Source organism: Coloeus monedula, assembly GCF_965178545.1.
Source record: "Coloeus monedula genome assembly, chromosome: 3".
NCBI lineage: Eukaryota > Metazoa > Chordata > Aves > Passeriformes > Corvidae > Coloeus > Coloeus monedula.
The window spans coordinates 93,516,446-93,542,443 of NC_138783.1; the positions used below are offsets into that span (position 1 = coordinate 93,516,446).

General features: G+C 40.1%; 1 protein-coding gene across 2 annotated transcripts in view; it reads left to right on the top strand.

The window, feature by feature from the left end:
* GRTP1 (growth hormone regulated TBC protein 1) overlaps positions 1–25,998 on the top strand; it is a 36,271-nt gene continuing 10,273 nt past the window's right edge. For both annotated transcript variants that reach the window (XM_082278451.1, XM_082278452.1), the window contains exons 1-5: positions 1–75; positions 1,583–1,734; positions 7,658–7,816; positions 16,078–16,202; positions 17,999–18,095. In XM_082278451.1, the coding sequence (XP_082134577.1) occupies positions 38–75; positions 1,583–1,734; positions 7,658–7,816; positions 16,078–16,202; positions 17,999–18,095 (571 nt within the window). In that variant the 5' untranslated portion in view covers positions 1–37. The remainder of the gene's footprint in view (positions 76–1,582; positions 1,735–7,657; positions 7,817–16,077; positions 16,203–17,998; positions 18,096–25,998) is intronic.

The following is a 25,998-nucleotide window of genomic DNA, read 5'->3' on the forward strand; positions in this document are numbered from 1 at the left end:
GGGAGCGCCCGCCCGCCGGGCGCCAGCGGGGTGGCCGATGGCGAGGCGAGAGGACGGGCGGGAATGGGCGTACAGGTAGGGCTGCCGACAGGGCTGGGCTCGGACCGCGCCAGCCGTGCAGGGAGGGCGAGCTGTGCCTCCCCGAGCACTCGGAGCCGGCCCTGCCGGGGTGCTGCGGCCGGGGGAAGCCCCACGGACCGGCCCAGGCGCGGCTGGTGGCTGAGGGCACCGAGCGGCCGCCGCAGCCTTCCCTGCCCGAGGGCAGCCGGGGAAGGTGGCTTCCCTGAAACCCTGCGTCCTCACTCTTTGTTTTCCCTTTCTGCCTTAGGAATGGAGTGGAGCATGAAATTAATCTGTACTTGCTGCCTGGGCAGTCGCAGTCGTAAATAAGAGATGTGTGTTCATGGACGTGTGAGGGGTTTTTTTGTATGTGTGTGTTTTCGTGTTCTGTGTCTTCAGAGCAATCTGTGTCGGGGGTCTCGGTGCTTTTTACACCTTTGGTTTTTGTGTCAGATTTGAGGAGTACCTGAATATTAAGGTGACTCTTCTAAGCAGCCAACAATGTAGTAACAATCTGAGGTCTGAATATTTAATTGTTCCTCATCTGATTCATGCTTTACTACCTGTGACGCTCCCGTGAGCCAGTTTTCCCAAGGCTGTTCCAGTGCTGCTCCGTGGCCAAATTCCTACACCATGAATGAAACAGGCAGTGTTTTGGGAAGTTAAACCCTCAAGTCTATCTTGAAACCTTGTCTGACTGGACAGATCCCTCTCCCTGTTTAACTTCTGTGGAGCCCATTAATGTCCTGTACTCAGGTGGTAATTGGCAGGTATAGAGCACCCTGGGAAGTTGCCATAAATATAATTTAGCAAGGTGAGTTGATATATTAAAACAAAATCAGCCATTCAGTTCTGATACTCTGTCAGTATTGTGCTGCCTGAGATAATGTGCTGAACACTGAACAACTGTAAAAGATAATAAAATAAGTATTTTGGTACTACATATAAAGAAGGTGGGTTGACACAAGGATTTGTCTTTTTCCAAGTTGTATATTTTCATGAAGATAATTTCAGAAATTACCTATTTAAAAAATAATCTTTGTAACCTGGTACACTTGTACTTTCTGTTGTCATTTTTGGGCACAGAACTGTGTGGAAAGAGAGTTCAAGTCATATTTGAACTTTTGTGCTATAGCTTATACTTTTCAACTGTTTGCCTGTATTGTGGTGAAAAATACCTCCCAGACTTTTATGTGGCCATAATTTTGTGTCGGTTTTGCACTCAATGGGTCCTTTGCTCCACAAACTCCGTACTTAAAAAAACTGTGAAATCTGTAAAACTGACTGAACAGTGCATGTTTAAATTAATTTACTTAAACAGTAAGTTTAAATGCTAAATGGAGTGTAACAGTTTGTGTAAAGTAGGTTTTTGTTGGGAGGAGGGAGTCTTGAGCTGCTTTTAGAAATAGCAACTGGAAGTTATTTAAAGCATACTTGCCTTTTTCTTTTTTTTTTTTTTTTTTTTTCTCCAGCTGTAGGTATGTAGAAACATTATTACAGGAATTCTTTTTTTATTTTGCAGGGTTGATCCATATGGGTTTGAAAGGCCAGAAGACTTTGATTATGCATCCTATGAAGCATTCTTTTCCAGATACCTAGTGGTACTCACTAGAAGAGCAATAAAATGGTCCAAGCTCCTAAAGGGGAATAACAGTATACAGAAGGGTTTAAAAGGTGAGCTTCATGTCTTTTTATAGGTAAATGTGCATTATGTTGGGATCAACAGAAATGGTATTCAGTGGGTTTGTGTTTTTGAATGTTGAATACTATTTCTGTCTTCAAATGAAAACCAGTAGTATAAACAGTAATAGTGCATAAGCAAGTATGCTGTTGTTAGAGGGATTTGATTTAAACCTTCCAAAGGAGTAATCCTTCTTCAGCACATTAATATCTTGTTACATCTGTAACCCAGATATTATGGCCACTGGCACTGCAAGATACCGTTTTGCAGCTGTTTGCTGTATTGTACTCTGTACTCTCTTTAAAAAGACATGAGATTATGTAGAAGATGCTGTCTTGAACCCCAGGGATCGGGATGTTAGGGTTCTCAGTTGCTGTCTCTTTGACAGTTCTTTAGGCTGCTGAGATTTTGCAGCTCTCCTTATCCTCCTTTTGTAAAATAACATTGAGCATGCAGCTAAAAAGGTGTGTACTAAGAACTGACGATGAATGCCTGAGGAAGCGAAGAAAGTAAGATTAATGCAGGGGCTGATGCAACACTGGATAAAATGCTGATGGAAGTGTTAATGTCTGCTTCAAAGAGCATGAAAACCTCTAGCAATGTTTTATCTTGCAAGAGATACAGGTGGAAATACAGAGAGAGAGTCAGAAGGTGTCAGGGAATCCTGTGAAACTAAAGGGTGGGGTTTCCTCCCACTCTCTCCCTGGGTTATGTTTTCAAATAAGCGTCTAAATTTTCCTGTTTGCTCTTAATGGTGATATTCAGGTTGCTTTCTCCTTGGGTGTCTTTTGGAGTTGGGCAGAGTTCTCTGTAAGTATGTTAAAGAAAAAGTGAGTGAAATTAAGCAGAAGTTAATCAGACATTGACTGTAACACAGCTGAAGTATTCAGAGCTGTGCTCCAGGTACAGACTTTGGCTGGTGATTCTGATGGTTTTGTTGTTGTGGGGTTGTTTTTTTTTTTTTTTTTCCCTTGGCACCAGAAATGGGATGATAACTAGTGAGACATTTTAAATATAACAGTGTATTTTGTGTACAGATGTCTATTTCAGTGGTGAGAAATTCCAGGAAATGTAGGCTTGAGCTGTAAAGATGCTTTTGTTTGGGGTGTCAAGTTTGAATGTAGTGATAACTTTGTGCCATTTTGAATTGGTGAGGATTTTGAGATTCTGCAGAACTTAGTCTTCTAGTTGTGGAAAAATAATCTCAGTTTCAATTCATACCCTTCTCTTAATGTGTGAGTGGTAACATTGGCAGCTTTTAGCAATTTCTGTGTGTTCATTTCATTTCTCTTTCTTTGTGTTCCCAGTTCTAGCATTTTAGAAACAGAATGTTACTGTGATTGTACTAGAGGTGTGAATGCCTTTGGTCTTATTTTGGAGCCAAAACTTTGACCAAATATCTCAACTTGTCCACCAGGCTTCAGAATCAATGGTCATGCTGCCCCACTGGGCACATAATGGCAGCAGCCTTTAACGTGGCTTTAATTGTCCCCAGCAGGCTGCTCTTTGTGAAAACGGGGATTTTATAAATCCACTGAGGGGACGCAGGCAATGGCTCTGGACTGCGCAAGTCCTTGTGGGCTGGTGCCTCATCTTTGACATTACTGACTTTTGCTAAAGATACTTGGATTTGTAGGCTATGGATTCTCACATACACATGTAATTCCAGGGAGAGTGACAGGAGTAACTAATACTGAGGAAATGTAGTCTTAGTGTAGATCCAGAGTTGTTACAAAAAGCTTCCTGCATTATCCTCAGCTGATACCTCAGAGGAGGAGAGTGAAAAGTTAACCTGTGCAATTACTGATTTTTAAATACTTTCCTTCTCATATCGTTATTAAGATTGAAGTCTGTGACATGCACATGGAATTGTGTAAGCAGGTGTGTGCTTTATCCTGCAAGATGATTATGCAGTGATTTCCTTGCAGGCAAATAGCAGAAGCTCTGCAGGTTATCCACTGAATTCCCCTCCTCCAGGACCTGACTTCATTGCTATGAAGCTTTGCTCAGGGCTGCTGGCTCTGCCATAAGCTAGAACTGCCGCTTACCTCCCCGAACGCAGTAGCTGTGAAACCACTGTTGTGTGTCCTGCTGTGAGTAGACATGTGAGAGGCAGTGTATGTGTGATAGCTCAGTTGTTCCACACCCATTTGTCTACACATAGAGAAGCTCATAATTCCTGCCCAGGCAAACAGGAAGAAGTGATGACTTGTGTTAATTTTCCAGTTTGGAAATGTGGCATGTTCACATGCTACTGAGTTTCCCTCATATCCAGGGTGGTTTGAATGGATGTAATTCTGTTCCACTATAAAGAAAAATAATTAGACTACATTTTAATAATGGTAATTAAGCAGTGTATCCTGTTGTTCTGTATTGCAGCCTGCTGGCAGGGTGGGTCGTGGGGCTTTTGGATGACAGTTCCTTTCACTCATTCTCCAGTCTCTTCCTTTTTGTTATTTTTCTGCTATTTTGTTTCTCCCCCTACCCTTATCTTCACCTTGTTTCCACTGCACATGAGAGTTTATAGTCACTGTTTGTCACTTGCCTTCTTTCTCTCTCCCTCTGCCACTATTGAGATCCTCTTAATTTTTTTCCTTGCTTCATTCAGCTCTGTCTTTATGGGACCAAAATACAGGTTTCTGCTCTGTTTTGTTTACAGGTGGGCAACAAACTGTCTGACATAATTGCTCAAAGTATCCTAATTCTGACCAAATTCATGCTACACAAAACAATTTGGCTCTTAGTGAATTTGTCAAAAGTGACCAGTAGCAGAAGACACTTTCTGGTCTTTGATAAAATACAGTGAAAGGGAAAAGTAAATTTATTAAACAATGGTTATAACAGGGGCATTTCTGTTCCAGCCCAGGGCTTAGTGGAAGGAAAGTCAGTTTGACTGGAACTTGAACATTTACAGCACTGATCTGCTCTGTTTCTTCTGTTATGTATTCATGAAATAAAGCTTTCAGTTCCTCGTATGCTGTTTGCAGCTCTTTTGTAGAATTTTTCTTCTAGGGCCCAAGTTTATTTCCTATTTCCTCAACATTCAACAGTAATTGTTAGTAACTGAAAAAGTAAAAGTGCAGATGCTTCTCAAAATCACGCTCTTCTAATATTTTTAAGATGAGATAATTTTTGATTTTAGATGTTGGTGGTTTTGGCTTTTTTTTTTTTTTGCTACATAAACTGAGTCTATGATGTAGAGTGAAACATGTTAATGGGGGAAAAAGGTAATACAACACTTATCTTGAAGCATAAGTCTCCAAAACTCTCATATTCTACCATCAAACAAGGACAGGCAGGTTTAAGTGATTTGTTTTTACATCTTGTTACTATAAGTAGTGTACAGTATTAGAAAAATGTTATTTTCTTTGTACTTTTCTCTTGAAGTTACTTTGGGTATTTATCATCACTTTTAGACTCCTACCCTATCAGGTAGCTGTTTTTTCTTGTAACAAGGAAAACACATTCATAAAGTGTGACTCTAAACTTGTGAAACTGGCAGTAAGTGTCAGAGGAAATTGAATTATTAAGAGTGGGGGAGGGTTTCGTAAAAATTGATGTTTAATATTTTGTTAATGAACAGAGGCAAAAATTTTACATAAAGATATTTCTTACCTATGTATGTTCTAGAATTTTACTCGGGGCTTGGGGGTATTCAACAGTTCTACTTTTGAGGTCAAGCAACTGGCATTGGATGTGTGGGTGGAGACCCATGCATGATCTGGCTTCTTCTGGGAAAGCTTCTTAGATGTTACAGTGGGAGGATATTCTGCAGTGTCAACTGTTGTTGTGGGTTTCTTCGTTCCCAAGGATAATGTGGAAGAGAGCCTATACTTACATATTTGTATGAACATAATTCTGTGTATAGAAGATGATATATCTGTATCTATATATATATATATAAGTGATATGTATTAAATTGCGACTGTCCTTCTTTTCAAAACTACTTTGCTGCTTCTGAATGCCAGTTTGCAGATCCTAGCAAGTATTTTTAATGGTGTGAGGAGAAAAAGCACAATGTAAAGGGCTTTTGCATTCCTCAGGGAATGAGGGAGCTGGGTCAGTAGTCACTTGGGGTGATACAAGCCCCTGGCTGTCTATTGCCATGCAAATGATGACACTGAGGAATGATGAGTGTGTGCTGTGCTGCAGGCTGCTTTCCCCTTTTGCCACTGTCAAAGGCTTGTCCATGCTTCTCTTGGATTTAATGTGTATTGTTGGATATCGATGTTGGCTATGCTTCCAGAATTTAAAATTGTTCCAGAAAAAAATCCCATTTGGATTATGTGTTAAAATATGATAATCCAGTATTTTAGCCAGTAAGTTTGTTTCTAGGCTCATCTGAATGTCTCTTGTTAACCTAAATGGGACTGGTTCTTGATGCTCATTCCTGTATTTGCTATGTCAATTTATAGGATTTCTTGAGCATTAGAGTTCAAAACTTCATAAAAAGATGAAGCAGAGATTTTTAAACCACCATGGAAACAAGTAAATTATTTCCAGTCTAAAAGAAGATTGTAATTAAGGTGCTTTACAGCTAGAACTGTAGAGACTGTAGCCTGTAGTATAAATCCTCATTGAAAAGTGAAACAAAAACTGTACTCTAAAGACCAGGTATTTATTACAAATATGTTTCTTTGAGAGAAAACACCAGATTTTAGGTGGGTGAAATAGTCATTATATGTGCATGTTTATGTTGGGTGATGCTGGGGAAGCAGCTTTGGGTCCTAAAGGATAGCAGTTCTAATTAGGTGGAATGTATTTAGAAGGTGCCTGGCTGAGTTGTACAACCTTGCTTCACTCTGCTGTTTTTAAGGCCTTTAATTTAGGCAGTATTTATTACAGAACTGTGTGATTGAATACAACCTGGCTAGGTAGTGATAGTGTGTGTGGTAGTGTGTGGGTGGAATAAAATTCTCCACTTGGATTTGAGTCCCATAAAATGTAGAGAGGAGAAGTTGATGCTTTTATTGATACAACCTGATTCATTTAGTAAGAAATGTCTGTTTCATTTGTCAGTTTCTTCTCCCCCCAAAAAGGAGAAGAATCTCAAACATTCAGCTGTCTTTTTGGGTCAGGAAAGGTAAGCTGATTTAGGATTATATACCCATAAACAGCATTGACTCCTTATTAATATTTTTCATACCATTTCCAGGAGGAAGCTGCTTTCATTGTCAGTAGCCTGATGCTTCTTCCTGTAATCTTGCATCATAGTTATTTACATTGAATCGTCTGCTTAAAAAAAACCATAAAGCACACCCTAATGATGAAAATTATGTAGGGGATAAGAGCTACTTTAGATTGGAAAAGACTTCCCCGGTTATTCTAGGGAAAATCATCTGCTGTTCGCTCACATCTCCAGTTCTTCCAGGGCTCATTTAGATAGGAGGCACGTATTTAATATTCCTCAGTTTCTGCTGTATTTCAGTGGTCAGGTGCTAAGCTGAAGCCCTAGAGTTATGTTAACATGGCCATTGATGTTAGAGCTGAATGGGCAGAGCCATCATGTCAGAGGCCACTGGTGATGTAGGAAAAGTCAAGTCAGTGCTTATCTGAATGAAAAAGGACAAAGATCAAGGGGGAGCTTTGCTGTTTGTATCTCCATCCAGAAAGGCAGAAGAAGAGGAAAGGATTCAAAATTCTAACAAGGGAGGAGAGGAGGGAGGAAAACCTGAGTCTGGAGATCTGGCGGGGAGTCTGAATGACAAGAACTTCGGAGTGAATCTAAAATATACTATGCGGCTGAGAAGTAAATGCTTATCCTAAATGGTAGCATAGGAGAGAAAACAATCTCTAGTCAAGAGTTTTCCTATGACTTCTTAACTTTAGGTTGCTCATTTAAAAAAGAGTTATACAGCTGGATATTTTTCATTTATTTAAAAATGAACAAGCAAAACCAAACTTCTTGTCTTGCAGTGAAGAGATATATCAGGAAAGGCATCCCCAATGAACACCGTGCATTGATCTGGATGATTGTGAGTGGGGCCCAAGCCAACATGGAACAAAACCCTGGGTATTACCAGAGACTGCTTGAAGGAGAGAAGAATGACAAGCTGCTTGAAGCAATCAAAACAGGTTATTCTCTTGATAATGCTGTTTATCTGTATTTATCCATCCTATGTCCTTAAGTGTTAGAGATAAAGTTATGTCATGGAAAACTTAGTATTTCTGTAGTAGTGGTTTAAGTGCTGAATTAACACTTAAATTGGATTAGTCGTAAGCTCTTCAGCAGCACAGATCTTTCCAGGTTCATCATGTGGTTAAAAGCATTAAGGAATGTTTTTAAGAAAGATGAGAAATTATTTGAGAAGGAATAAACTAGAAAACATTATAGTGTCATCTAAGTGAACAGTTGTATCTTTGAGCCATGACGCCTACCTTTGAGTCTGTTTCTCCTTAGTTCTGTCCCACAGGCCACTGGAGAAGCAGCAGGGGTGGTTGAAGATGTGGTATAGAGGTCTATATGAGGCAGGTGAAGTATGCTAGGATTTCAGGTTGAGTAAAAAGACTGCTAAGAAAGAGCTGTTGATAGATTTATATGAATTATAAATGGTGCAAAGATGGTGAATGAGGAACAATTGTTATTTGTTTCTTGTAACATAAGAACCAAGGACACTAAATGAAATGTGCCATGCTGCAGGTTTAGAAGAGTTGTGGCACTTGTTATTGTGCTGCAGAGTTTAGAAGTATGAACTGGTTTAAAAAGGAATTTGCTAAACTGACAGGTGAGGGAATCCACTTGATGCATGAAATATTAAACACTAAATGTAAATCCCTGGGAGAAGTGTACCCCTCCTCTACTGATCCATTTTCATGTGTGCTTTCTGTGAGCATTGATCAGTGGTCAATACTGATGACTGATGACAGGGTATAAGGGCAGTGAGACCTTGGGCTGGCCCACTGGGAGAAAAAAGAGGCAGTAGGTGAGGACAAACAAGTAGGAGTTTGGTGTAACTGATACTTGTCCTGAAACCTGCTACAGCAGAGCCTTTGTGGTGAAGCTGATATTGGCTGAATTGCTCAATTAAAAAGTCAAGAGGTTGGGCTCTGCTCTGGAACAATGCTGAGGTTATTTGGTTAGAAAGGTAGGTTGTCTTTTTCCTCTTGCAAAAAACTCAGGTACCTAAAGTTTAGGCTTTATGGATTTTTATTCGAGTTGGATAAGCATCTAAACACTTGGTTTATGCAGAGTTTCTTCTTTGCCTTTCCCCTCAACAGCAGTACTTTGGGCTTTTGGGACTACATGCCTTAGTAAGGTGTGTTGGAGCATAAACTTCATGTTCCTATGAATATGGAGACTAGCCAGAAATCTGCAGGCTTATATCCTGCTCAGAACTTGAAACAGTAGAGCTCTTACTATGAATAAAGAGGGAGCTAGTAAGATGACTTTCTAAAGCCTGCCTTGGTAAGGGTCTGGAGAAGCATCAAACTATTCAACTGGGGTAAAATTTCTGCAAGAGAGTTGAAAACAACTTTTTTCCAGTACTAGACAAAGACATGAAGGGTCAGTAGGTGGCTTTCCACACAGGTTAAAATGAAATAAAAATATTTTTCTGGGGGAAGGAAAAATACTGGGTAATGATAAAGATCTCTTTGTGAACTATGGACAAAATAAAGTTTTGGAAGGGCTACTGCACTGATTGGAAAACTGTAGAAGAGAAAATTAACATGGAGCAAGTGAGGGAAAAGAAAAATGGCTTGGAAGACTTTATTGGAGGGGAAAAAATGAAATTAAGACCTCAGACACTTCAATGGTAGATTTTCCTTCAGAAAGGAAGAACTAGTGTGGCCATAGGAGAGATGAAAGGAACAAAGTACTTAAGGTGAATGTAAACTTTGTGGTTAGTGTGTTTAATGAACTCGTGCTCCTGTTCACTGCACATATTATAGTGGGCTTTGGCTGAGCACTCTTTCAGTGTGAATTGGTGCCTTTCATTATGTTTTTTCAAGTGTTGTTTTCCCATTACTGTAGTTTTTTTTAATAGTAGACCAAGGTAAGATGTGGAATCATACTACTGTTGCTTTCATGTTTGCAGTTTCCAGAATTTTCAGGCAACTGTGCTGTGTTCATTGCCACAGTCTAGCTGTAAAGTTACAGCCCAGCACAATGCTGGGGTTTATAAACAAGAGAACAGCAATCACACTTTTTTCTTTTTTCCAGGGGGAGGGGCAGGAGGACAAGGCCAACCAAAGACTTTATTTCAAATTCAATTTAAAATGTGTATGAGTCTCTGGGTCCTCTTTCTTTTACATGCCCAGAAGCTGCAAACAATTTTTAAGTATGGAACTTTTTTTCATATAGGAAAGTCTTTAATGGGTATAATCAGGTTAAAAAGGGCAGGTAGACTGTGTCAAGAAATGGTCTAATCTTTAAAGAAAAATCTGACTAGTAATAGCAACAGAATTCTTTCAGCTAATTAAATCTGTAATCTGTTCTTTCACCATTTTTGCCCTTTAATTTCCTGATTCTGAACTGATGAACTTTATTGCTGACTTTATTTAATATGCTATTTGCGGTTTGAACTTTTTTTTTAAGAAAAATGTCGGAGAGAACAGGCTTCTTACTCTAACCATTAAAAAAAGAGCTTAAAGAATCCAGGTCTCTAAATTTTCGTGTCTTAGTTTACGTACACATTTAGAAGGGCATGCATTCCAACTACACTTTGTTTTTCATGCCCTATTATAGTCAAGTTTAGTAGCACAAATGATGATGTAAGATAAAAAGTGGCTGTCCTCCTAATGCAGAGGCTACATGCTGGATAAGGAAAGACTGGAGTATAAGTTGTAGCTTCCTTGGAGTAAGCTCCCCTTAGGCTGGCTATTGAATTTTGGAGTATGCCTGCAAGTCCTCAGGCACGTACATGTAGCTAATCCGTGCTTACACTCTTGTATTTTATGAGGAGGAGTTGTAGGTGCTGTGAAACCCAGGGTCTGATCTTTATCAGTCAGTCCCAGAGCCTGTGCTGTGCCATGTGACAGCTGGCATAAGGATCTGACTGAGGATTGGATGGTGGCTGTAGGATCTTAATTGAGTTTATGATGGGTTCAGAAAAGTAATTCAAACAATGGTCATTGTCATTTCACTGGAGACAGGGAATATTTTACTATCAAAGCACTAAGAAGCTTCTCTGAATGTTAAACTGTTAGTGGAAGTTGGGAATTTTCAGGTGAGTTTAAAGCATTTAACCATTCGAGAGGAAGGGGAAGAGCAGTGCCAGCTCTTGTGGCTCTCTGTAAGAGGAGCCCTATCAGGTCATATTCAAACTGCTGCCTCATCTGGTCTTTGGTCTACCAGAACAGCTAAAGGGAGAACTGGAGGACTTCCTCAGAATGTTTTTCCTAGTCTCCAGTCATCTGAGGTTTGGAGAGTTGCCAAGACATATGCTGCATGTTTGTACCTAGTAATGCTGGATGGGAAAAAATTCACAAAAACCCTTCTGGTTGCTCCTTTTTCATGTTGTTTACTTTGGTTATGATTTTGCAGATTTGTGCTGTCTCAATGCTGTTAAGCATCTCCCTCCAAACTAAGGAGCTCTAATCCACCTGGGTTTGTGCTATATATGGTAGCCATTTTGTATCTGTGGTCTTCCTTGCTGCCATTCTTTCCTGCAATTTCTCTAATTCTAGTGTCATCTTTTGGGGATGAAGGGGACTGGAATTTATGCACGTGCTTTTCGGATTTATACAGTGGCAATATTGTAAAAAACCCTAACTCTGTTGGCTTTCTTGATTGCTGAAAGCTCTTGAGCTGTTACTTGTTAGTGGGGGTTGTCAGGCTCAATTTTTCTGACTTTAGTTAATAACAAACTTGGCCTTAACTTAAAACAAGCAAACCCCCCAAGCCTCCAAAATAATTTATAGTTCCAGGTGTTGCAGGGGAAAGCTTGAACTTTTGAATTCTGGATATGCAGTGGAGTTTTTGAATGCTTGTAGTTGGCAGTTGAGGTGAATTTTTGCTCTGCTCTCTACTATGTAAAAAAAGAAAAAATTACCTGCCTTGAAGCTTTTCAGAGCAGATGCACATCACAGATGTAGGAGTAGCAAAGAAGTGGCCATAAGTGGAGTAGAATATATTAGTTATAAAAATACTTGTGTAATCTACTGACCACCTGTGTCTCATAGTGAGAAGCACCTGGATATGAAAGTAAAAGTGCCATGGTTTAGGAAATGTATTCTTCAATTTAGCACTCCCTCTAAAACCACATGCTGGTCCCTCTCCCCCCTCCAGTTGGAGGGACAAAAGGCGAAGATCATGGGTTGAGATAAGAACAATTTACTGGAAACAGCAGTGAGATACGAAAACAAACAGTAACAGCAACGATATTAATAACAAAAGGTATACAAAACAATTCACACAGAAAGAAAGCACACGATAATAGACAATACCTCTGCTACTTTCTCAACTGAATGGGAACCCCTTCTCCCTGGAAGAGAGTCCCTTTCCCACCCCCTGGCAGTGATGAGGTGGTATAGAACAACCTCCAGGCCCTATAGCCACACCCCCTCCCAGCTACTGCAGAAATTAACCCTATCGTGGCTAGAATCAGGACAAAAAGGAAGGATGAGATAGCAAGGTGAAGAAGGTTGTCCTGTAGATGCCTGACCTTTGAAGTACCCTGAGCAGGAAAAGCACGAGACTGGTTCCAAAAGCATTGGTTTTCTGGACTGCGCTTTCAAATCTCTTTGCTCCAGAAATAACATCAGTGACTCTGATTCTTGGTACCGAAATAGACATCTGTTTTATAAACTGAGGCTAATGTGTTCTGCCTTTGGTTGTGTTACTGAGTGAGGTAGAAATACTGCAGACCCATGAGAGGGAAGAAAGAAGCCAATGGTCTTCTCATGGTTCCTGCACAGAGATGAATCAGCAGGAAAGCTTTTGGTTGGTTTTGTTTCACAGCAGCATAAAACTGCCACCTCTGAGTGCTGAAAGATTGTCTAAAAAAATTCTATTGGGATTTAATCTAAATTTACTACAAAAGAGTAGTTAATCTTTTCATTGTGGCCTTCTTCCTGATTCTGTGCTCCCATACCTAGTTTATTTATAAGCAGCAGATCTGCACATAATGACAAGATAGTCATAATTTTGGGATTTATTTAGCAGTGTAAGATTCTAATGTTCATTTTGCTGCTTGAAAAGAATCCCGATTTTTTTTTTTTCCCCCCAAACTGGACCAGTTTGAAGCTGTGTTCCTTTGGACAGTAATGTCCATTAAGAACGAAGCAGATTAATGGACAGTAGGTCAGAGGGTAGGCTGTGCAGAGCATGAGAAGGAAGTATTTGGATGTCTCCCCTGGAATAGATGTATTAAAGTGGATATAAGTGGTGAAGCCAAATGAACAGCTTTTGCCTGCTCCTGCCATTTGCCTCAAGTAATCTCTGACCCTCATCTTTTAGTATGATAAAATGTATTGGCTTGTGTGTGCCTGTGGAGTGGGTTGAGTTCCCTCACCTTGAGCTAGACGAGCCTTAGAACTGGAGAAAGAGGGAGAGCATGCAAATGGAGCAGAAAGGGTAGGATGGAGAGGGAATGGGACCCTCTGCTCTTGGGCTCAAAGTAATAGTCTGGCACAAGGAGACCTGCGAGACCATGCCCTATATCTTCTATTAAGAGTAAAGTCTTTTAGCTCTTGTATCTTGTTTTTTCTCTCCATCCCCTTCCCCTAAACTAAAATACTGCTACTAAATATAAAGGAAAGTTTAAAATCCTTCATAAAACTAGGGAAGGCTTCCACCAGTCCTTGTAGGAAAAAAGTGCTCTCCAATCAGAAAACAAGTTGCAGCTGATTCTCTCAATTTCAGGTTGTGAAGTTACAGATGAGTTCAGTGTGAGTAGTCCCTGCTTTGTATGTGATGGACTTTTCTTACTCCCCCCTCACCTTTGCATAGCTGAGAAGAGCCATGGCCAAAATTCAGCATTAATCTTTTCTGTAACATTCAGCATATACTTTAATAAAGAATAAATTTTGATTATGCAAATACTATGCTGCATTCCTACCAAGAAGAAACAAAAGAAATTTGTTTATCCTGTAACTGTCTGTTGTTCAGGTCCTCTTTTTCCTTGTGGTTTTTTTCCATTCACATGAGAGGTGAAGTGAAATATTTTCCTGGTAATGATTTGTTCACTTTAAAAGGAAGAAATAGTGATTAGTATGATAACTTCTTAATGCATGTGACTTCCACTACACTGCTCGTGATTTTGGGGAGCTTTCTTCCTTTGGTTGCTTACAGCTGAACTTTGTGTCAAAGCTGTAACAGACTTCTTCCTTTGTGCCGGAAAAGGCTGATAAAAAGTGATAATTCTTAGGACATGAAGATCTGTACAGAGGTGCTGTTATTGAAGTTTGTTTTTAACTTTAACCCAATTTGTTGTTGTTAAATATAACCCAAGAAACTACTCATATTTTATTAATAACTCTTGGGTTTGGAAAATCTGCAAAGTTACTTTTAGACATTTAAGTTGGAGAGAAAAATTCTGTTTAAAAATCAGATGCACAAGTCTGGACTAGTGACCTTGGGTTCTTTTTTATGGAGTGAAGCAGGCCAAAAATTAACTCTGCCAGTTTCTTTCCAACAACTATGGGCTGGTTTGGGGTGACTAGATCAAACTTGCATGACTAATTTTTAGACCTTTGTAAGGAGAGATGAGTCCTACTATTAGTGTTTGGTCTGAAAGAATTTGATGGTTGGAAATGTCAGTAATTGCATATTCCTTACTTGGTTAAGGATTGAGCTTGAAGCATGTGGGAATGTGCTCTGCTGCTTGGTTTTCAGAAATCACTCCCACTCTCAATGATCTTGCACCAGTGAAGACACAACTCCTCTCATGATCACATCATGGAGAAACTTAATTTTTTAAAAGTGATTTTTAAGTGGAAGTTGGCAGCTGCGTGAACAGGTCTGGGTTTTTTTGGCTGTTACTGTTTGGTAGAAGTTCACTGAGTAAAGTCAATTGAAAGTTCATCTGATTTGTTATGAGAATATGCTTTTCCTAGAGGCACAACTCATTTCATGCCGCTTGACTTGATACATTTGGCATGTCTTGTGTCTGTCAGTCTAAATACCTGGTTTGCTTTCATTTAAGCCTTTGCAGTCAGACATGGAGGGAGTCCAATCTGCAGGAAAATTTCTTTAGGCCTGCTTGAAATTGGTTTCTGTATACTAATGTCTTGGTTTGAAAGACAGGTGTCTGCCAAGGAAGGCAGGAGTCTCCCTTGAAATGGAAGAGAAAAAGAAATTAAAACCCCCTTCCCTCCAAATTATTACAATTTTGAAATTAAGTGGCTTTCAGGCAAAGATATGAGGAACAGGAATATCAGTTCTTTACTATTATATATCTATGTGTGTATAACCAGTCAAATAAACAACAATAACTATGGCAGTAACAGCAAACAATCACAAACCCAGTCCCAGCCTTCTCGGCTGTCGGGCCCTTTCCCCTCGGGTGCAGTTCCGCTCGCAGCCGGCAGGGGCGCTGGCGGCTCCCGGTGAGCAGGGCAGGTGCGATGGTTCCCCCGCGGCTGCAGGGGGCGCTCCGGAGCGAGCTCGGGGAGCACGCGGCACTGGCGGCCTGGGATCCCGGGAAGGGATGGGACAAAGGCTTCACAAACCCCTGGGCAGCCGATCCCGGTGTCCGGCCGGACCCTGGGGAACAGCAGGCTGGAACAGCAGGGACGAACACAAATCCCGGGTGGCAGATGAGATGTATCAAACTCCGGAGCTGCTGTGGGAGCCCCTGGAGGTCTGAGCAGGCAGGGCGTGCGGGGCTACAGAGTAGCGAAGGCTCAAAGCAATGGCGGGGGCAGGGCGGCCACAGCCCTGCTCCCAGCGGGGCAGGGAAGGCGGGCTTGGGAATCCCGGGGTTTCTCTGGTAGAAGGAAGGCAGCTGAAAAAGCAGAGTCTCCAGTGCTGACGAATTCCTTCCAGCCTCTCTGTCCAAACGCGGGAACTAACAGCTCACAAGCCCAGGTGAAAGAGAGTAGCCAGGTGGACCCCTCCTCCTGTGGCCAGGTCTTGTTTTTCTTAAGCACCCAGTAATTTGTCCCCCTGGCAACATGTATGGGGAAAATTCTTTAAGAGAAAAAGAAAACAGAAGGAGAACTCCTAAAACCCCAACAACTAATAGGATTATTCTTTCTAGGAAGAGATTATCCTTGAATGCAAGTGCCCTTTTAGCCAAAACTGAGGTAAAGCTGTTTCTTAAGATCAATCCACCAAAACAACAGTTCAGTGAACCATAGTGAAGCTTCATTTGTACTTCAGAAGACCTGTAAAAGTTTGTTTGGAAAGTGAGAGGGAACGGCTCTTAATTTTGGTCTTTTTCCCTTTTGTCTAGACATGAACAGAACATTTCCAGATAATGTAAAATTCCGCAAAACCGCTGATCCGTGTTTGCAGCACGCACTCTACAATGTATTGGTAGCATATGGGCATCATAATAAAGCAGTAGGATATTGTCAGGTAGGTAATCATTGTTTTGTAAACAATGCTGCATTTCATGAGTGGTAACTGTTCTTGTCCATTTGAATGTGTGTTTTTAGAAGCGCACCCACAAACTATTTCTGTTTTTAAACTGGCCCCAGGAGGGGAGGGAAGGGGGGGCTGTATGAATTGCTTCAGGCAAGTTCATATGTCCTTCTGAGTTTCTCAGTGGCTGTTCTCATATGCTAGCTTGATCACTTTGGTTCCATTTGTCAGCTGCAACAGAAGTATTTTATTACACATGGTTGTATTAAGAGTAGTTGCTTTGGAGAGCAAGAGAAAGCAAGCCTGCCTTTCCCTCTTCCTCCCTCCTGCCATCTTCCCCCAAACAGTCCTTGGTATGTAGAAGGCATCATGAGATCTCAATTTCCTTTGTTTTCACTGTCACATTTTCCAAAGTACAGAGAGACCAGCATTAATGTGACATCATGTACTTTGGGGCTGGTAGCATTTATTTAGTGCCATCTCCCAATATAGATAACACAAGTAGGAAGAAAATTTCTTTGAAATTCGACCTGATACTGCTTTGATGGCAGCTCAGGAAAGCTTCTGTTGTCACTGTCAAGTACTGTAAAATTTCCTGTGGGACACAAAGAAGATAAGTTGATTTCATGACAGTCTGACAGTCAAGAAAAAAAGCAGCTGTCCTTAAGGATCTTAAAGAAGCAGGAACTGTCATGAGCAAAATGTGTTTTCAGTTCACTAATTAAGTCCTCTCCTGTCTTGTCCCCTTCCTCAGCAAGAATATGTGTACTAACATATAGCTTGTGTTAGTTGAGAAAGTTAGTGCAGTAAGTACAACTATTCCAAAGTTGAAAGAATATGAACAGTATTTATTTAAATCTGGAGAGGAGAAGACTTAAAGGGACTTAAACCTACACTGAAGTCTCTAAAAAAAATTTTTTTTTCTTGTGTATCCCAACCAGTTTTAGTACAGAAATTATTTGCTCCCATTCCTCAAAAGATGAGTGATATTTATGATTTTCAGTAATAGTATTTATTAAAATATAATTTTAATGTTTTGATAATAACAGAAGGGGTAGAATTACGAATAGTCACTTTTGCCAGGTGTCAGGTTTCTGTATAGAGGCAGTTATACACAACATAACACAACTTCTAAACCATAGTAGCTTCTACATGTCCAATTGTTAATAAAATGTTTTGGTACCTTTACTGTTTAATGGACTAACGAAAGAAGAACACTTAAAAAAACTTTTGTGTGGATTCTTTGCACATCTGGTCTCCTCACAGGATCAGTGCTATTATATGTGTATATGGAGTACTGGAGATATTACGGAAGAAATATGTTTGTATGCAGCGTTTGGATGAGTTAAGCAGCAAAAACTTGTAAAAGCTGATGGAACTGCAATGTTTTACTTAGTGTGTTTGGGTCAGACATTCTCCTCCTGCAGCCTCACTGTCTACCTGCAGGCGTGTTGTGTTGGTAGTGCTCATCTAATACAGCTGTGGCTGGGTTCTGATCAAAGCAGCTTTCAGTTGCACTGGGCTTTGGAATTTAAAAACAAAAAGGAATTGAAAGTATAGACTGCTAAGCTTTTTCTTTTAATTTTCTTCCCCTTGATCTTTGTTAATAATTCTTTTTAGCTGTTGTCATGCAGGTTTAGCAGGTTACTCAACCGATGGCATTCATTACTAGAGTTGATTTAGTATGCACACTTTGTAGAGCTGTAGTAATTTAGCCCTTAATCAAAAGAAGTAAACTAGAAACTCTTAAGATAAGTGTATGCATCTCAAAACCCTTCTTTCTGTTTCAGGGCATGAACTTCATTGCTGGATACCTGATTCTTATAACAAAGAATGAAGAGGAGTCCTTTTGGTTGCTAGATGCTCTTATTGGAAGAATATTGCCTGGTATGTTAAAAATATAGTTTTATTCATATATTGGAGCTTGGCTTTTATCTTTGCATTCTTCTCCAGTTTCAGAGGCTTTAGATGTTAAAATGGGCTTGCCTGGACTAAAGGTTTTTTAGGTCCCAGAATCACAGGACAAAGACACAGCACACAGGCAAAATTTGTCAATGTTTCATAGTCAGATTCCATCTTGAGGCAGTGGTTTATATGTATGTTAATATGTAGTCTTTCTTCTCACTCCCTACTTACACCTGTTATCTAGGTGTCTTCCTCTGTCACTGTGATGCTGGGGAACAGGGCTTGGGAAGGTGTCTGGGATTTGGCGCTTCTGGCTGCAGGGATGTCGCACAAAGCACAGATGAAGCAGTGATTGCAGAGCAGAGCAAAGGTGGGAGATGTGCCCAGTTTGAGCACTGAGCCTGGAGCAGGAATTCCCAGTGGCTTGGCAGGACACAACATGAGCTTTCTGCAGAGCTTTTTGACAAGGTGGTGGTAGTTCCTGCTGTGTCCCTACTTCTGAGTGTCAACTTCTTGGACACTTTACACATTGTGATTTTGCAACAAAGCAGACAAATGTCAAAATCTGTGTCTGTATGGAAAGTTCTTGTTAAAGCTCAGTTACAATCCACAGTGATCTAGCCAGGCTAGTCAATAGAGTCCAGAGAGATATTCAGCTATTAAATTAGGAGAAATTAAGCTGTAGACAATATCTGCATCTGGTCTGTTCACTAGCTCTCTGACTTCCCTTGCCTGGTTCCCTGGGTTTGCAGGAGGTGTTTACACAATCAGTTTTGCCCTATGTATAAGCTGAACCTCACTGGACATGTGAGGTAGTTTAAAGCCAGAAGCAGACACCAGGCACATTTTTTACTCCTGTGAAATGCATTTAGGAATGTTTTTTCTTGGGATTTAATTATAGAAGGAGAATGGTTTCATCATGAATGCCCAGTAGCATTGCACAGGACTAACTACAGATACACCTTTAATTTAGGTGGAAAGTCTAACTGGAAGACCAATGGAGGACTAATTCCTTATTGGCCTAGTTTTGCTTTTGCACAGATCTTTATCTCAAATGGTTGGAGGTGGAATTCAGTATTACACTGTCAGCTAGGTACCGGTCAACGACATCGAGGTTCATTGATACTTTAATTTTTCCTTCTGTCTGTTCTTGTTTAAGATTAAACAAAAAATATATATAATTTTTGGTTCCCTATTGAATAGAAAGGAAAGACCTTGAGAAATAAAGAAGAATAGCTGGAAGATTCTTTTCATGCTTTTGAATGTCTGTAAGAAATTATTTTACATGGAATACATCATATAGGAACTTGGATTTTCCTTGTGTGGAAAGGGTGGTTGGACTTTGTTTCCAGACTGAAAGAGTAGAGACAGGCAGGGAATGTTATGAATTGTTGAATCCGTCTGCAAATATTTGCCATTATGCAGCCTTGAAGTTTACTTTTAAGCTATAAAAATAGTCTAAAGAAATCAACTGTCTGTTGCTTTTGTTCAGCCTTGAGAACTCTAAGCTGTGCAAACAGGTAGGAGACAGGGCTGCTGTCTGCCATGTGACCTGCCAATACCCGGCATGGATGGATGTCTGCCTTGACATCACTGTGTCAGGGATAAGGCACTCAGTACAAGGCAGGTTTATTGTGAAATGCTGTGTGGAAACTCTTACTGTTAATCCTTTCAATAGTCTTCGACACTTTTATTTGAGGCAAAGGAGGTAGAGTCAGAATTTTGTGTTGTTGTTTTTGGTAGGGAACTTAATTCACTTTGTCATAAAACCTTCAGTTCTTGTGTATCCTTTTACACTTCACTGATACTTGTGGCAAAAGTTGTTCTTATTTCTCCCTCTTGGTTGTTGTGTTGTTAGACAGGTAGCTTTGGTGATGAGAAGAAACTCACAACATGAAATGCAATTACTATGTATAAAGGAGGTGTGTATATTTCCTCAAGTTACAGATATATTTTTACTTTCCCGTAACGTTGTTACTGACTTTAGCCTGGGTCCAACTGGGCAGTATGGATCTTCTATATAGTATAAATATTTGTATTGAATAATACAAGGCTTTATTGACAGAAAACTTGTTGCTGGTGCTTTTTCCCCCAAAATTCTAAAAAATATTTTTATCCCTTCTATTCCCACCACTCTTCTATATCATGTTTGATTTGTATATTTATAAAATTCAAAGCATGACAGATAGAATAATTGGGGTAATTTCAGTGAAATACTGTGTGTACATATGTGAGAGAAAGAGAATCAGACCATATTCACAAAGGAACTCAAGTAAATAATTACTACTTTTCTGTTAACAGTGCAATGTACAGCACATTTCAGTTTTAAGCCCTACAGTTATTTGTTAGGGAAGCAGAAAAGCACTGTACCTCTCAAGATCTTCTAGATCTTGAATGTTTTCCAGGTCTTCTGAGGGAAGACTAGGAATCAGTTTTGTTGGATGCTAACAGTTTGATTAGCCAACATTTTTTCCATTAGTTTGGTTGCTGATGTGCTTTTCTTGATTTGTTTGCATTATAATCTACATGTTTTTCCCCTACCATGTCATCAAATACGCCTCCAGCTCATGTCCTCATTTTCGAGTGAGTCCTGTCGCTGCCAGTTAAATCAGTGGTGCTTTAGGACAATTTAGAAATCCATTCTCTGCCCTCTCCCGTGTCCCTGTGAGTGCTCCCTCCCCTGCCCACACGCGTTTAATTACATTAAGCAGCCGCTCCAGTACCATCATGCTGACAGTGCTTTTCTTGGTCAGCAGGTGAACTAAGGCAGCCGCAGATCAATGTCATTGATTGAAAAATGTACAGTGTGACAGATGGGAGCATTCTGGGGAAGTGACAGAAAAATGGGACTCCATCAGTAAAGGTTTTCAGGCTGAGTTGTTCTGTTACATCCAAATGGAGATAACACAGCTGGAGGAGAGAGCCAGTAAATTAGGATTTGGTTGATTGATAGGAGGAGTTCTGTGCATGCCTTTCATTTGGCTGAACATAGGCACTGCTGAGTACATCTGGGGGAGGCTTCTGCTGAAGGCAAGCCCATGCATTTCTGCCCGTTGTGTCTGTCAGCTGCTCAACCAGGGATTTGGAGGGATTATAATTTAAACACAGCAAGGGGGAAGAGAATTATTTGTTTAACTGAAGTTTTGGGTGTTACCAAGTGTTTTTTTATTGCCAGGCTCATTCAAACAGATGACTGGAGCAGACAGCATTGCCCACAAGAAGCAGTATAGATTCAATTCAAACTCAAAGTGGATGTGACTGCAGTGTGTACTCACCATAGCTCCGATGTTTCTGTTCTGTTCATCACTCTGATCCTTGTTGAGAAGTTTTGGGGCTTTTTTTGTTCTGCTAAGGAAATAGTTGGGAGATTGCTTTAGAAAGCATTGGGTAGGTAGGACCTTTTGACTGTCATACCTCAGTATGTAAGTTAAGGTGTGTATTTGTCATATTTTACATATTTGTGATTAAGTCGTGAGTTTATGAGAAGAAAAATTCAACAATTTGGTCTGACTTAAGCATGACAGTTATGCTTATATATAGGAGAATAATCCCCCTCCTGCCTTCAGTGGTTCTCAGTCTGGAAGCAATTGTGTATATCAAGCTATACTCTAATTAGTCTACTGGACTACTATACTGGAGTTACGCTTACTGAAAACTAGTTGTAGAGTACTTCTCCTGTGGTTAAGAGAGTTCTCATGAGTTCTGCACTGCCCTGTTCATGGCCAGTTTTACATCCTTTTATTGTAGTGTCAATGCCGACTTCTGGGGGTGAGAAAAGTCCCCCTCTCTTTTGTGCTCACTTTTCATGCATTTGTAGGATGCAGTCAATTAATTTTGGAGGTTTTTTGTATGGCTGTGCTGCTTCAGTCAAACTCTTCTCTTGCATGAAACTTTTCTGTGTTCCTGTTTTAGCCTAGTAATTATTCTGTGTGTTGTTCCAGTTCAAACTGATTTTTCAATTTTTTTTTTTTTAAACTTGATCACAGTGGCACGCTTTTATTTTCCACTGGAGAATCAGCTAATGCCTTGTGCAGTGGCTCTTTTCACAGTGGAAAGTGTTTTGCTTAAGAGAGAAAAACTGTCGGCTTTCCCTTGCCTTTTTTCCTTAGTGGTGCTCTGGTTTTGATTTGTTATCTCCATCATAATGCATGTGCTGTTCCTCCTCTCTCATTGTCAACAGATTTTTTTCCACAGCATTTAGGAATTCATAACACCTTTTTGCTGAACTTTACTTGCACGTTCTTGTTATTTTAAATGTCATCATGTCTCTTACTCCAGTCTCTACACTGTTACTTTGTTGTGCCTTGTGTACTGACGTGGGTCGGTATCTCTTAATTTAGGATTGTCAACAAATACCGTCTTTTTCTTTCTCTCCAATGTTCTTAATAAAAATATTACATGAGGTGTAGGATTCTTCAAGAATCAGTCTAACAATCTTCCTTCAATCTCGTTACTTTTTAGCAGCTTCTTTTAAATTTTTTTTTTACCAATGTGTACTGCCTCTTTGTTTATAAAAAATTAAAAGAGCAGAGTTTTAAATGATGAAATAGTCACCAAAGTAGTAGATTGCACTGAAGTAACTGGCATTAGCTGCAAGGACACAAGGTGCAAAGCAAGGTGCCAGTTTGGTGTCTAACATAGTGACTGCTGGTTAAGGCAAGTGCCTGCATGCTGAGATAACAGATATCTCCCATGTTTGTTCAGCTCTCTCTGGCTTGCAGTTGTATCAGCCAGAGACTTGCAGGTTGCACAAGAAGTTAGGCACAGTAAGAGACATGAATATTTGAACTGAATGGCATCATAGCTACCTCTCAAACTCTTGTATATCCTTCTCTTTTGAGTGACTTGTGTTGTAACATTCTTTCAAGTCCCATCATACAGACTTCCAGCTGTGAAGGGAAGGACCACTTGGGAAATGCAGAAGGCTGTACTAAGCTGTAAAGTATTGCTATTTAGACTGTTTGCTTTTAATTGCAGTTAAGTCTGTATTTATTTCCTTATTCTGGCTGAATTTATTTAAATACCCTAACTGGGTATAGCCAGGGAACCTCTGAATGCAGAACTGGCTTGGCAGCTGCATCTTTTCAGACCTGCATCTCTAAAGGGAGTGGAACTGTTTCACAGGAAGCATTTTATTTAGCTCTGCAGGTAAAAAACACTGCTAGACCTAAACCGAGCTGAATTTGCAGCCTAAGATGGGGACTGTTATGATGAAAAGTGTTTCCTTTCAGAGAGAAGACTTGAGCACCTCAGGCATGTGCTTTTGGTGTGGAAAGCTCCTCTCAAGGCTATGCATGACACCATGTTTGCAAGTAGTTTTTGATAACTGAGCTTTTTTTACAGCACCATCAACCCAGAAAATTTCAGCAGATTGATCAGTTCTGGGCTGCTTCTTCTTCCTCTGGCAGCATTCAGCTGCAGGTCTGTGAGTTGGCAGAATTCTCACTCATCCATGGAGCTCGTCTGTGATTGCATTTGATGCTGTAGTGGTGTGCATCTCTGGACTACAGCATCATATCTGCTACTCGGACACAGGAGTGTTTTGCTGGTCAGCTGAACAATTAAGAGTTCTGAAATAGGGACTCCATCATGTTATACTGTTAACCCCCAGCCACAATTAAAGCATTAATCTTTGAGCATTAGAGATCAGTTGAATTTACCTGTGAATTAAGCATGCAGTGTCCTGTTAAGCTAAAGGTGGAATGAAGGAGTCATGTGCCTGTATTTAGAAACTATGATAAGCCTTAAATCTTCATTACTTACAAATCTGAACTGCTAGGGGATTTGTGAGACTTGAGCAAGCAGGAAACGAGTAACTGTTGGGGTTTTTTCTATAAAATTATACAGATATTTATACTTTTGAAATAATTTATTTACTTTCTGTATCATATCTCCTTCCCCCACAGTCACATACCTCATCAATAAAAGAAGAATCTCGTTATTTAGTAGGTGTGTTTTAGTTGGCTGGGTAGAGCTCTTACACTTTTGTCTGAAACAGAAGCTTGCTGTATGTGACAAGAATATACATGCTGTCAGCCATACTTTTGTGAGGAAACATGCTGAGTTTCAGCTGTGCAGCAAAAGCACCCATAGCGTTTAGAAACGCTACAGAATGTTGTGTTCCTTAACATGATTGTATTTACACTGGAAGCAAGACCTGTTCCACCAAGAAAAAGTCAAGAATGCCTCCTTTGTTCTGACAAGCAAGCCTTTTATTGATACAATTTGATTATGTTGAACTTGAAGTATCTTCAGTAGGCCATCCATGGTACTGCTCTGTGTGGGACTGCAGCCTTTGTCTTTCTGTGCAGACAGTGCTATTTGCCTGTTTATCTCCCCAGTTAATCAAAGTTTCATCCCTTTCAAAAGCCATAACTTGTCAAATGAAATCTTAATTCAGCTAGGGCTGATCAAAAGCAGAATTCCCTGGCTGCATGCAAAGGAGGAAGGTAGGTACTTAGGAGGAAGGTAGGAACTGTGGGTTCAGGGCTTACTTAGTTTGTGTTTTGTATTTTATTGGAATAGCCATGTTAGAGGGATGTTCTATTTTTTTTTTTTTTTTGTGATGGTGGTGGGGTTTTTTTGTTGTTGCTGGGGTTTGGTTTGTTTGGGGTTTTTTTTTTAGTTTTATCTAATGGCTTGAGCTGTGAAAGCACTAATGTGCACATGTGGTATAGAAACTATACTTTTGACAGAGCCATCTCCATGCTAAAGGGACTGTGCTGTTCTACCTGCGGCATTAACACAGCAAAGGCACAGCAGCTTTTTTGGTTTTTTGTTACTTTCTGATGGTCAGCCAGGGCTCTGTATGTTCAGTTACAATTTTAATAAAGGAACCTTCCTGAATATGTCTCTGACAGTTAGAAGCATAACATATCAGCTGACAAATGTATGATGGGTTATACATGCTCAAACAAATCCCAGTATAGAGTTTTGTATTTTAACTTGTAAATCCCCATAAAATGTACTAATATGCTTGACATTATCTGTGTATGAAATACCAAGACTCATAAAACTGGAAGTGTAACTGGATTTTCCATACAAAAAGCCAGGTGAGGAAATAGTAGTAATTCCTCCCATTGTGGCCTTTCAGTACTTAAAGAGAGCTTCAAAAAAAGATGGAGAGCAGCTTCTTGCAGGAGCAGATTGTGATAGGACAAGGGGGAATGGTTTTAAACTAAAATAGGGGACACTTAGATTAGATGTCAGGAGGAAATTCATTACTCGGAGGATAGTGAGGCAGTGGAACAGGCTGCCCAGAGAAGTTGTGGGTGCCACGTCCCTGTAAGTGTTTGAGGCCAGGTCAAGATATCCGAGAGGTCCCAGACTTGGTTTGAAAGAGTGACCCTGCCACCACTGCTAGTAGTGTATTCAAACTGTAAATCAGTCTTATTAAAAACACTTGCGATATTTTTTTATTGGAATTTGCCTTGTCCTAATTTGCAAGTATTACTTCTTTTTAAGACTTTCTCCTACTACATTGAAAAGCCCACAATGCCTAGTGTGTTTTCTCTGTGGTTAACTTTGCTTTTCATTTTTCTTGCATAAATGCTACAAATAAAGAGCTTCCTTACAGAACTCAATTTTTCTAAGTAGCATTCATAACCTTTTCTTTCATTCCTTTCCAGTTCTTTAACTTCCTGCCTGAATTGTAAATATCAGAGCTGGGTGCAGTTTTCTAACCTCAGTTTTGCTAATGTCATAATCAGAGATGATACACTCTATTTTCAGTAGTAAATATATCCAAGGATTGCTTTGGCTTTTTTCTGAGCTGTGTTTACTCTGGATTTACTGTGTTTGCAACTTAAGATACTGCAAAATTGAGGGTTTTTTTCAAAAGTTCAATTCTATGTTCAAATATGTCATAGTAGAAAGAAGCACTGAC